The sequence below is a fragment of the Corvus cornix genome, chromosome 6 (genome assembly GCF_000738735.6).
Source record: "Corvus cornix cornix isolate S_Up_H32 chromosome 6, ASM73873v5, whole genome shotgun sequence".
Classification (NCBI taxonomy): Eukaryota; Metazoa; Chordata; class Aves; order Passeriformes; family Corvidae; genus Corvus; species Corvus cornix.
Window position 1 is genome coordinate 20,356,395 of NC_046336.1, and position 13,790 is coordinate 20,370,184.

Genomic DNA, 13,790 nt, shown 5'->3' on the forward strand with positions numbered 1-13,790 from the left:
TCTGATTTTAGACTATAAACTTTTTCTGATACTGGGAAATACAGTTCAGCTGGGTCAGATTCATTATTTCAAATACAAAATTAGTGGAAGTTGATTTGGAGAGACTAGAAGACATTTTACTCTGCACTGCTTTGGTCATCTTGGTGCAAGTATCCACTGAGATAGATATACGGGTGTGTATACAGATACCCATCTGTCAACAGCTTTCCAAGCTTGACCAAGATTCTTATAAGCTTTGGTTCTTGTTTCTTTGTTCATGAACAAACTTCCTTACAAGTGAAGCACCTTAACACTTAATAATTAAAGCATATTAGTGCATATCTATCTTTTTATGTGACTGAAAATCCCTACCACTTCACTTGTCATTCAAAGCGGAATATTGATTAAATCTGGCTCATACATACTATCACTAGAAAATGAACAGGTGAAGAGGGTTCTATGTTCTATTCTATGTGAATGTAAAACATTTACTTGTTTTATGGCAAAAATATTTTCATTACATGCTAGCAACAAAGAATTGTTAAATGGGTAGCAAGAATTGAATGATTGACAATGAAACAAAAAAAGTAGCAAAAAATAGGCAAGGAAAGACTGAACAGATATTGTCTATCCTGCCTCTGAAAAAGCCTTAATTTTCTACATAACTTATGTAATAGTGCTTTCAGATTAAACATTAGGAAAAAAGCAAGCTGTTAGGAGAGTCTTCCCTCCAAAAGCATTTAGACTCGCACCGGAAGTGACCTCCCTAAGAGAAAAACAGCCTCAATCCCAACCATTTGGTTTTTTGCAAGGGGCCAATCTTCACAATTGAAGACATGAGACTGGGGCAATTTTCCATTTCACAACTGAATTTAACAAGCTTTGAAAGGAAAGCTGTTGTTTCACACTATAATTTTGGGAGGTGAGGGTGTTTGTTTGCCATTGAACTGGATACAGGTAGGTTGTGAACTTGGCTGTTCTTCCCCGTTTGGCTCAGCAAATGGCAGCACATTCCCTGACAGCACAAGTCCCTGCTGGAAAATAATCCCCTAAAACCTGACCCAGCATAGTCTGTACTTCTGCTTCTCAGTTCCACCAACACACAGTTACACTCTTTGGGGCAGAGACCCCAGCCCACCTCTTGAATACTCGCTGCTGGTGCCCTCCAGGTAAGCACACCACAGATGCTGCTCCCACCCATCTGCTCAGAAGAAGTGACCCACATGTGTCTGCTGAGCCCAGGGCAGGGCAGGGAGGCAGTGACCACACCAGCTCAAACCAGGGACCTGCCTTGCCTCTCGCAGCTTTTGCTGCCTGTCCCCTTTGGCTGTCAAAGCCAAGCCTTCTCCCCTCTCTACCCAAGAACAGACTAAGGACATATAGATGACTTCTTTTTTTCTTCCCCTCCGTAAAATGCTGAAAGCATAAAACAAGTAATGCAAACTACTTACAGTTTTCAGGGAATAAGGATATAATTTCTTCTCCCAAACAATATAAGAATTAGAGACAGCTCCAGACTCCACCTTACAGAAACACAGTAGTAAAAAATGAGTGCCTCCTTTACAAACAGGAACACCCCCAGATACAACCCTGTTACCCGACTACTTGCCTAAAGGGTGACAGGAGAAACACAGCATGAGAAATCAGGCCGACAACTACACAGTGAATTTTCCTTTACAGCAGATCTGCCTTCATATCTGGCAAAAACTACTACAGACAATGGACACTGGGAGTCCTTAAAGCAGCAAAATGGATGCTGCCAGGGAATCCTCACAGAAGTGACCATCATTGCTGCTGGGCACTTACTGCTATACAAGTATCAGAACCAGTTCTCTCCAATTACAGTGAGGTCTTTCCACACAAAGACTGTATCTATATTTTCTTCATATACACAATTCCAGCTACTCAAAATCCTCATCACAATCAAGATCTGAGTATCAAATCAGGACAAATAGTTTCTTGTGAGGTTGAGACATTTTCCACTAGCACTTAAAAGGAGAAAGGTACCATCAGCATGTTCATAATAAAATTTCAGTCATACTTCGTAATAGATTTCTGTTCTGCTCTAATATGACACCATATGCAGACTGTACAGCTCGCAGGCATGGGAGTGCTTCATAAAAAAGCCAAAAAACTTACCATTTTTAACTTGATCTTCTGCACTCAAACTCTGAGAAGAATTTCCAATTAGAATGCATCTGCAATAAAGTAAAATTGAATATTAAAACTCCCTTACCAACACTGCGTCACTTATCTTAATTCTCATCCTGTTCAGCAGCTTGTCCTTAGTTTAAAAAGAATATTCCAAAAGACTCATTTATGTGTCTGTACAGACTGTCAAAACAAACAATTTTCCCCCTCTGCCCAAAAAGCTGCCCCAACACACTTCAGTAGTCAAATGTTTAGTTCAACATATGGAACACAGCTAAGCATAAGAGTCTTTCTAGAGTCCACTAACCCTGCTCTGACAAGCGTGTACAAACCAAAAGTGGATGTCTGGTTTACCACACACAAAATATCTCTGAGAGAGAACTGAAAAGCAAAAAAAAAGCAGCAGGAATAAAATATAAATTAAATAGTGTTTACATTCAGCTAGTTCTCTGCAAGCTAAATCTGACCTTCTATGCTATTTCTTTGAATAGCTTAAATATTGAAGACTATGTCTAAACAATTTTCAAGGTCAGATTAGACCTATGTATGCCAAATAAAACCAATACACAGTGATAGGAGCCGCAGCCCATGCACAGAATTTATTGTGTGCTACCGTTTATAAAATACTTTAATAGTTCAGAACATGCATAAAATTTCCAACTTAGGGGTATGTACAGATTTTACTTTATGGAAAAAAAAAAAAAAAAGGAAAATAAAAAAAGGAAAAAAAAAAAAGGAAAAAAGAAAAAGAGAGAGATGAACTCTAGTGACATCAGTTTCAAGTTGTGTTCCAGGGGATAAGAAGGACATATAGCAAATGTCAAAATATATAACAAAGTACACTGGCAATCAGTACAGTCCATTATTTGTGAACAAATTAGCACAGGGCTTCAATTTTTATTTTAACCAAGCAGTCCTGTAGATACCAAAATACATGCAGTCTCAAGTTTACACTTCACTAATGCCTTAGCAGTTGAACAGAGCAATTGCTTACGCGCTGCTTTGCTTAAACAAAAAGTATGTCCGATACAGGTTCAGTTTCCTTTACAGATTTAAAAATAATAAAAAGCTTGCAGCTATTCAGCCCAGTGATTATTAGCTATTTATGCAACCGTAATACTCACAATAAACTAAAAGTACCCATAACATCTAGGTAACCTATAGATGTACATCATAGGTCTATATATTAAATATTTGCAAAATGAAAACATGCATACACAAAATACAATGCCAAGCTTTACAGACTTGATATGAATCAAAATTTACTTAAACAATGTACAAAGTTCAATTAAAAGTACCTTAAAATTAACACTTCCATATTTTTCTTACTTTTAAAATTAGTATATATAATTTTTTTTTTTAAATTCAAGGTGGGGAAAAGTCTTGAAAAAGCTGGGCAAAAAAGTTTCTAAATTAAATATTTTTTTTTTTTAAATCTGTGTTCAAGTAATAAACATTCCTACATAGAAATCTTCTGATAAGCTGTAACTAAAAAATACAGTGAATACAATATAGAATTAGCAACATCTAAGGAGTAAACCTGAGGTCAGCATTTTACAGAATGACCAACTGAAATTTTTGGCATTTTTTCTGTTATTTAAAATACAGTTTTTGCAGCCTCAGATATTTTAAGACCATTCTAATCTATAATTTTAAAGACGTATCATGAAACCAATGTCCATTAATAAATAGTTAGCTCTTAGGGTTGCATTTGAAAGTCTGATTTTAAAAAACAAACAAACAAACAAACAAACTACCTCTACTGAAAGAAAAATCCCATTTGTAAACTTAAAAGTGTTGACAACGATAAGTGTAAGATGCTAGTCTAGGTGTGCTTTAGTGAGAACAGCCCATTTCTTTCCCCAGATCTCTTCCAATCTGCAGCAGCCAGTGATGGATGTTGGTGTGAAAGGGTGAGGCACACGCTCTCAGGAGGTTGGGTCACCGTGTAAGAGAGGGGCTGTTGTCTCAAAAGCATGATGGTCTCTCTTCAGTGGGATCAAGTCAGATGGTTTTCCACCTTGTATTAACTAGTCACTTCAAGTGATCCCCCTGTTTCATTTGTTGTCGCATCAAAAAGCAGTAATCTAGGAATTCTCAGGCAGGACATGAGTGAGTAAACCAGAAGCTGATGTGGTCACTGTGCATTGTTGTTGCCAGTTCCATTGTTTCCATTGGCATTTGCTGTGTTTATAGTATTAATACCATCTTGCTGAAGAGCATCTTTTCTTGGTGGCATTCTCTCATTGATCCTATCCAAACCTTTTGCTTCTTCAAAACTGCAGATTTTATGTTGCGGAGAGAATCCTCGTATTGCTTAACAAAATGCAAATTTGATATGTCAGTAATGGAAAAATAAGTTGAAAGCATATACTTTTTCTAACAAATTATGTTTAAAAAAAGGTAAAAAATCAGCCAAAGAAACTTATGGCCCTGCAACTGTATTGCTAAAAGATTCTATAACCTGCTTTTCTGAAATGTTTATGGCAATCATGATTTCAGTTCCTTACAAAAAGAACAAAGTATGGCAAATATTCTGCAAGTAGGAATCAAGGGGTTTAAGCCCACTTGATTGCTTCTGCATGTCCCTGGTGGGGCCAGCTATCACCGCTGTGCTTTTGCTGCCCAGCTCATCGGGCAAATCTTAACATCCCCCTTCTCTTCAGGGCAATGTCAGTAAGATCTAAGCAGCACAGCAAGTGCAGTGGAGGCAAAGCAGCAAAGGGTTACAAAGGTAGTAGCAGATTTACATCCTGCACACGCACCGATGGCCTGATCCTGCAGTTTTCATGCAGGCAAAACTGCAGGATGTGGTTCACACTGTGCTAATCATGTGGATGATGGAAATGGACACAACCACAATCACCAAGTTAGCACTGTGGTTCAACAATGGTATCATTTAAATACAGATGTATTTAAAGTAAGTATAGAAAAAAGGTATTATTTTGCTACTGATTATTTTGATGAATGAGGTCTGTAGTTGAATTTACACCTGAAAATGGCTGACCACATAATAAGACTGAAGTTTTTGGGATGAAATAATTCTTTGGAGATTTAAGTACAGCTTTCCACTCACAACAACAGGACCTCTTGCAGGTGTGTGTGAGAACAGAATATGGCACTTGTTTATATTTTTGGAGATCTGACTTCCTTAATTAAAAAAACAAAGAATACAGTCATTAAATGGTGCTTTGCGACTAAATCTGAAAAACCCCAAAGGCAGCTCTCTCAACTGCTATGCTGTTTCTCATTCACTTCATTGAATTCTGAGCAAGAAGAAACTAAAGTCTCTCTGAAAAGAAACAATCTGAAGTTGAATACTCTGAACCAAATAATTTGATGGCATTTTGCTCAATACCACTAACAGAGGACGTATATAACGTATACACAACTTATTTAGCACAGAAGCACTGATAATCCATTGAATTTAATGTCCCATAAATACTAGAAATAAATCTGAACAATAAATTATATTCAAAATCTACAGAAAAAAAGTTATACATCTTGCACTACCAGATATCACAGAAAGGTAAAAAAAAAAAATTTTCAAAGCCATTAAATAGATTTTATGAGAAAAGGCATGCATAAAAAACCCTCCTTCCACATATAACATCCCCTCCCCACAATCACACAAAACCTTCAGTTGAATGCAGAAAAAAAACACTAAACACTTCTATTCTTAAAAACTTCAAGACAATACCACATATCACAACATGCTATTATACAAAAACCTACAGTATATTTTGTAAAAAAACAAACCAAAAGAGACCAAAAATCCCCAAGAATTTCCCTAAAATATTAAAGATAATCATTATCCTAAAGCCAGAAATGAATGTTACATGTAAAATGGATGAATCAATGCAGTTGATTCATCTCTGCTTGTGCAAGTTGAAAATAAAACACACCCACACAGAGTACTTTTGAATTCCCTCCCAGACACCACAGATCTCTGCCAAGGGCAAAGACTCTGATCATACCTTTTTCAGCCTCAATTGCCTCTACAGTGGCTGTACAGAAGTGAGCAGATGCATGCAAAATGAATGAGAAAGATGAAGAGTGTAATATCGCATAGCAGAAAAGGCAATGATCAATTTAATATAGTATGCTAAGCCAGATTAGATTACAATTAGTTAAAAAGACAATTAAGTTTTTGGGGGGTTGTTTTTAAGTCTAAGTGAAATTTTTCCTAAATTTTAGCTAACACAGTTTATCAACTAAAAGTCTGTCAAAGTAACACTAATTAACTGATGTTATTAACTATACATTTCTGTAAGTTTTGGTTGTGATTTTTGTTTCAGCTTTTTTTAAGACAGCAACAGAAAACTTCAACTGATGCTAAAGCTGTGGTATGGTTTAAAAAAATACTAAAAATCTATTTGAGACTATTTCTGAAGATTAAAATGCATTAGTGAGCTTCATTAAATTACCAGGCAGGACACTATAAAAATAACACGACCAGCATTCTAATAATTCGAAATTATTTTCCTCTTTATCATTAGCTCCCTGAAGTTTAACTAGTACTTCAATTTGTCACAATATTTTAAGCTAAAATGGGCACCTCTGAGAACTGAATCGTGAAATTTAAGCCATAAAAGACAAATCTAGCAAATCATATTTACAAAGTCTTGTAAGTTGTTTAGTTGAATCAACAACAAAGTCTACAGCAGGAAGAGGTCTGGATTTAACATAGTCTTAGTGGGTGAATTAATGTGAATATGAAAAACATTTAGCTCACTAGCTGTTTTTCTAACTAAATAACTGTGACATCAGCTGTGATTTCTCACATGTAAGATCCTTCCTTATAGTTTTAGCTCTAGAAGGCAAAGCTTTAACGTAAGGTTGTTATTATTATTACAACCTGAACTGTAGCTAAGTCAATTCTGGTAACAACTTTTTACCTCCCCTACTATTTGCCATGCCTCTAATACCACAATTTCAGAAATATTAAGTAAAAGTAGCTTACACAGAGGTAAACCTACTTGTGTAGTGCTTCATACATTCTGTTAACAACACAAATCATACCAGAATATTCAAGCAAGTGCTGGGGAAAATAGCTCTATAAGAAAATAGGGCATTAGATCAGAATAGAATTCTTTAAAGAGATTTAAGTTCATTACTTCTCATTTCCTAGCCAACAAAACCAATCACCTACACTATGCCTACACTATGTTATGTATGAATTGCCTACATTATGTTATAAGCTCACTGTTGCATAAGATTCTAATTTTCACTGAGACAGTCTAAAAAAATTTGGATACTTGCATTAAGTAGGTATCCAATAAATACCTAAGGAAAATGCAGCATTTTGTATTTCATATACTGCACTTTCTATGGAACAAAAAATGAAAAAAAAGCTAAAATATTCAGCACTTAAATCTACAGAGACAAGGGCAATTCCAGAATTAAATCAAAAAGCCACTTGTATGGATGGTTATTTATGTTTATGTTAAGGGAGAGAAACTTCCTCTATTTCTAAAAATAAATTACTTTAAGAATTCTTTTAGAAAGTCACCAAATACATACTTTCAAACTATAATCAATTTGCCATACAAATACGAAACTACGTAAAAAAAACCACCTCTTTCCACCATTTCCTGTTACCTGTGGAGTCTTTCTTTTCATCTTTTCCTGAAAAGATCACGAATACTGATTTATCTCTGCAAATTATGTAGCTTGGTCATAAATACAAATTTCAAAATTTACTCCTAGTTCACTCTACTTGTAGTACTACTATTCCAAAAAGACCTTGGAATATACATCACAGTTAAGAAAAAGATAATTTTCAACTTAATGTAAAAGAACAAACTGACTGGAAAATACAAGCACTTTAAAAAACCTGTACAGACTCAATTTGGAAAATAATTTTGTTGGATTCTCTTTTGCAGGTATATCTAAATTAAAACTCTAGTTTTTGTAGACTTTGATAAACCTCAAATAAATACTGGATCATATTGACAGGTAATTCTGAAGTCTTTGCTCTGAATATTCTCACTTGAGAGCTGATTTCAAGCAACAGGTTTCAATGGCATTTCCATCCTTAATTTCAGCTCTCCCCTTGTTTTACTTAACAGATGGATGTGATAGAAAATCCTTGCCAATTTTCAACATAAACCCAAAAAACTATCTTAACTGCTTTCTGACTAATAGCAAGGGCAGTAGTTCAACTGATGTCCATGGAAGTACTTAAGAGTTTTTAATTTAGACTTGTGTTTAGTATGTTGCTGAATAAAGCTTTAGGTGTTTTGTCATTTTTTATCAGATGTTGGCTCAATTTGGAAGCTAATTTTACTGAATTCAGTTCACAAAATAAGTCACGAGGAAATGTTATTTTAAATAACAGTACTTAATATGGTCTTTAGTATTTCAGCTATTATTATGCAAGCAACAAAAATCATAAAATACAATTAACATTTTAAAAAATTTAGAAATATATGAAGGCCATGATTTCCCAAAGTCTGTTTTTATCCTAACACATTAAAGCTATCCACGGGTAAGCTATGACTCATTTTAAAATAATATACCTATACATTCATGAAAAATAAAATTCATACATTGACTTCTCCCATAGGATGTAGGCTTGCATTTTTTTCCAGAACTATCTTTTTGAACTGACTTGTCTTTGTTTAGCCCTTCACTACGGTCTGCATTTGCCATTTCCCCTGGGCTGCTCTGTGCTGCAGTGAGGATCTGTCCTGGCACTGCCAGCTGGGACGGCAGAGCCACCAGGCACCGCCCCTCCAAGGAAGAGGAGCAGAAGGGCCAGCAGCTCACAAAACACAGCAGCTGGGCTCAGCAAAGTCCTGACAGAACAGTGGCATTTGCTAAGACCCCGTATGAAAAGTGTTACTGACATTAAGAGCTATAATAGGTATATATGCAAAAATTGCATATATGTGTATATCTATTTGCCCTGATAAAATAACTTTAGCCCAGCGCTCTAGAGAAACGTAGATATACACTCCAATTTCTTATCACTTTCAAAGCTGCTTATAGGTTTAATAGCAACTAGCGTAACTAGACCTTTCCTCAATGTGCCATTGAAAAATGAACATTTGTAAGACTGAAACCAGGAAAACCTACGGCTTACTGGTCAATTCTGTGTATCTTTAAGCAAACAAAAGAACGGAGTAAAAAAATTACTTCAGTTAATATTATGTTCTTTCATTTTTGCAAGCCTAACTAGTTTAAATTATTGATAGTATACTGATCAACACAGTACGAAACATTTCAAAGAGTAATTAAATATTTGTAGTAAGAAATCCTACTATACTATTGGTGACCATGTTTTTGTCAAGAATATAAATTCTCTGATATTACAATGATTTAGAAAATTGTCAGTTAGCGAAGTTTTATTTTATTTTTGGTTTACTTCTACCTTTGCAGTTGAGCGTTATAATTTGAAAACTACTCTTTTAAGACTGAAAACAGTAACATGCTTATCAGTAAAAAGAAGTTACTTCAGTTTAAGAACTAACAGTTGGCACGATTTATTTTGAACAATCAACATGACTAAAACAAATGAGGTATATTAATGTAGTGCATCAAGGAATATTGCCATCAAAAGTTCTAGTCAAGAAAAAACGCACACCCACAAAAATCCAGAATGCATTTTGCATACTTTCCAAATGTCCCACATTTTCAGTAATGGTAGAAAGTCACATGCTTTATGTAAAAAAAATTTTCTAGTCAGTTTGATCCTCTCTGGTATTTGTAATGCAACATGGAAAAAAAATTTGTTAAATCAGTGAGAGGAATGCAGACTCATTTTTTAAGCATAATAAAGTTTCTTATTAAACAATGAAAATTAAAGCTAGAACATGTTTTTGGAATAGTTGAATGGATTAGGAAACATACACCATTTCTTGTTATAGACATTCACAAAACAATCACATACACACACTGGACATATAAACTTACTTGTAGACATTATATGTCCACTGAAAAATTATTTTAAATGTGACATTCCTGTTTCAAAGCTATTAAAAATCAGCTTTGATAGTTTAATAGAAAATATAGTGAAAGGCTTAAAAAAAGCTACATAGAAAATATAAGGAATTCACATAGAGTCTAAATCATGAAATGAGAAAAGCAGCTACTCTTGGAAAATAGATTGTGTAAAAAGTGGTATTCATATATTCACAATCTTTCAACAGTTATAAAATTCAGTGTTCCCACACAGAAGTTTTATACTTCCTAGTAAAGCCTGACGGTGGCCAATAAAGTCTTTGAATATGTTAAGAGTGCTGCTGATAGGAAGTCCAGTTTCAGACTGGTGTATTTTAGTTATTCACCACTGAGAACAGAAAACATGGACTTCATTCTTTTAATACACTTGGTACAAGCTCAGAGCATTCTCCCTAATCCTAGTTAATCATTATGGGCCTTGTGAAAAATATGATCCAATGATTCAACAAACTAAAAAATGAATAAAAACCTTTCACAAAATATTCAATGAGCCAGATTACAGGTATATTTTGTATAGAGTTCTTTTTATTTTCATGCAAAAAAAAATATATGCACACTTAATAACACCCTTTTATTTTGATTTATTTACAAGTTTTAAATTCAATCCCTTTATTCTCAGCTGATTTTATAACAAATGATTGAATATTTTTCAAGTACATTATTGTTCAAATGCACAGACAATGTGCAGCAGCAAATGCAGCAAACCTCAAAAACAAGGTGCTACAACATTGCTTCTACATCAAGAGACAGACAAGTGTCTGGGATAGTGGTTTAATTTTAACACTTATACAGACATACATCTATACCTAGAGAGAGACAGACAGATCTAAGAAAGCAGCTACATCTGCAGAGGAAGGAAACAGCATGTTACAAGGACAATTCAGGGAGGTCAATTATACATAGAACATTTGACAAACAACATAGAGAACAAACTTTGGCATTAATTACCAGGGTACAAAACGTAGCACATTCCAATCTGTCAATGGAGTATAATATGGAACTATGCAGTCTGTAGCTGTTTGTTAATATTAATATCAACAAGTATTTGACATTGTCAATGAAAATACTAACAGGGCTATAGTAAAACCATTTTAATGGAGAGCAGACAAGTAATAATGCAAAATTACACTGCCATTTTTGAATCTCTAATGATTAAATGCCTCAGTACGAGATCTGTAAGGTCACCCCACCTGAAAAATTGTAAACTAAGGAAGCTCAGAGTCTGAAAAACATAGCTTGACACTGCTGAACTAATTGGCTTTTAGTTTTATACCCTGGTTAAGTATCCATTTCACATTGCCTGATTAACACATAACACTATGCTTGTATCAGCCGCTAAGACAAGAACTGAAAAGCATAAGAAATTCCCTGCATGCATTATGTGTGGTGTTAGCAAAAGAGTGAGATGTGCCCCAGTCCATCTGAGGCACAGCAAGTTGCATAACATCATTACCACTTTGCAGGGTCTGTCGTCCTCCAGCCAACACTCCACTAGGTAACATTCCAGTGGGAGTCAAACCCTTGAGTGTCAGCACACTTTCACTCTCCTCCCTGGTGTGAAAAAAACCAGTAACAAAAACTTAAATATCTGCATGAAAACTTGCACTGAAGTAAAATAATGGTTGGGGAAAGGGAGAGCCTAGTTTTGCCGTGTTTTAGGCATGTCAAGACTGAATGCAAATTCTAATTCAAAGAATTTAAAGGGGGAAAATAATTCTATTCCACACCAGTCTTTCCTCTGCCTAGGAGTTATAAATGCTGGCTACTTCTGAACTAAATTCTGAGCAGTTATTCACATGCAGGTTCATTAGCTTTGAAATGAGCACTGAATGCCTCATGAGGTACTGAACGTACTTCATAAAACAATCGCCAATTTTGTTGTAAGTGTCTTTACTCTAGGAAATAACAACTTTAAAAAATTACCCCTATTTGAGCAATTGTAGTCTGTGGAAAAACAGACATTTTGGGTAAATATGATGATGAAATCTCTGGATTTAAAGAGGATGGGGTATTTTTTAAATAGCTGAAAAGAAACAAACAAAAACTGGAAACAAATCTACTCAAGTTTCTCGTATGTCAGAAATTTTTGGAGTCAGACCTGATCTCCTCCATTACACCCCGATTTCAGTCTTTGTATCTGGTATTGCCTTTCCAAAACTTAGCTAACAGCTGGACAAACAACATGTAAATTAAAGATCATGTTCTCTAATTTCTTGAAATATGTCTCAAAAATAACTCAAAAATATTCTTTAACCAAAAATTCCGACATCAACAGGGTGCAACAATATGCCAAACAAGATTCTGATGCACAGTGATCTCCCTGAAAAATGTTTGGCATTCATTATCCTGAAAGAGATGTTTGCCTTACATACATAACGGGGGTTTAGGAATGCAGAAATCATGCAAGTACCTGAGAACAGAGAAGACTCTTGCCATCTTGCCAATTGCACGAATTTTGTTTCTGATTATTTCTTTCCGTGCGGCCGCTGTACCTACTTTCAATAGAATAAGAAAAAGTCTCAAGCTCAGGAGTATCTAGAAGATCAGTTTTAAAGTGCATCAAATTTAACACAATTGTTTAAGTTCAGTATTCTTCACAGGAGGTCAGTACCCAAACACTTAAGGGCACAATGTTATCAAATTAGAACTTCAAACCCACCATCACCTCTGTGTCCACAAAACGCACACAAAAAAGTTTAGATTGTTCACAATGATTTCCTGAAGCTAGTAAGCATCTGAACTACCACCACTACAGTGTAGTAACTATTGTAATTCATTTGCCTAAATTTTACACTTTAAATTCTTAGTACTGACATCTGTGTATATAAAGATGTAGGCAAGCAGCCCAACAGAGAAGCCACAAAAAAAAAAAAGATTTTCTAATTGTTACACAGCTGTTCAAGGGAAAACAGTAGTTTCCTTGTTTTCATGTCAGCTACCCAAAACACAACTATACGAAAACCCCCCAGAAAATAAAAAAGCAAAAAATTGCAGTGGTACCTTTCTTACCACTTAAGTCTGTGTTCCACATCATCTTAGGTTTTCATCATTTGCAGAAATTACAAATACCAAAGATCTGGAGTAAATACTGCACATTCCACAAGGCAGAGTGATACCACTTGTGACAGAAAAAAGTGAAGACAAAACTCTGAAAGGAGGCTTGTGATTGGGAAGGAGAGCCACCTTTGCCTGCCTTGACATGAAAACAGGAACACCTTTCTCCAACACTAAGTGTTGCTGGTTTGTTTCAATTTATAAATGTCATCCTTCCCCTCATCTTACTTTCCCTTTGCCAACGCCTCAATTTCAGTAAAACAGTAGAGGCAGATGAGGAGGTATCAAAACCAAAGTCCTTACTTCTCTTCAGCCATCGGGGAAAGGAAGCATTAATCACATCAAGGCAAGAGTAACTCAGTTATACTGTGAACTGAACCACAGGGGACCAAGAGTGAACAAGCTCAGACAGGTCTATCAGGTATTCCAGAACTTCCATGTAGCGTGTTCAGTCTTGGGAGAAAGGTACACAATAAGAAGCTGCCAACTAAATTGCAAGAATGTAGAAGAGGGCACCACAGAAGTGGGCAGAGAAGAGCCACGTGTCCATGAATTTGCCTACTTGCGTTCAAAAAGGGAGCTGTGGAAGAAGCTGTTTTCCATCCCTGCTGACTAGCAGGGGACTTCCCCATGAAGGTAAA

At 35.6% G+C, this 13,790-nt stretch overlaps 1 protein-coding gene across 10 annotated transcripts in view; it reads right to left on the reverse strand.

The window, feature by feature from the left end:
* PPP3CB (protein phosphatase 3 catalytic subunit beta) overlaps positions 1-13,790 on the reverse strand; it is a 47,121-nt gene that overhangs the window by 4,158 nt on the left and 29,173 nt on the right. For 2 of the 10 annotated variants that reach the window (XM_039554131.1, XM_039554129.1), the window contains 5 exons: positions 12,506-12,590; positions 11,549-11,646; positions 7,732-7,758; positions 6,108-6,137; positions 2,704-4,446 (listed from right to left, as the gene is read on the reverse strand). In XM_039554131.1, coding sequence (XP_039410065.1) covers positions 4,268-4,446; positions 6,108-6,137; positions 7,732-7,758; positions 11,549-11,646; positions 12,506-12,590 — 419 coding nt within the window. In that variant the 3' untranslated portion in view covers positions 2,704-4,267. Of the gene's footprint in view, positions 1-1,430; positions 1,503-2,118; positions 2,178-2,703; positions 4,447-6,107; positions 6,138-7,731; positions 7,759-11,548; positions 11,647-12,505; positions 12,591-13,790 lie in introns of those variants that run through there. The other 8 variants (XM_039554133.1, XM_039554130.1, XM_039554136.1 and 5 more) reach the window with 6 other exon arrangements.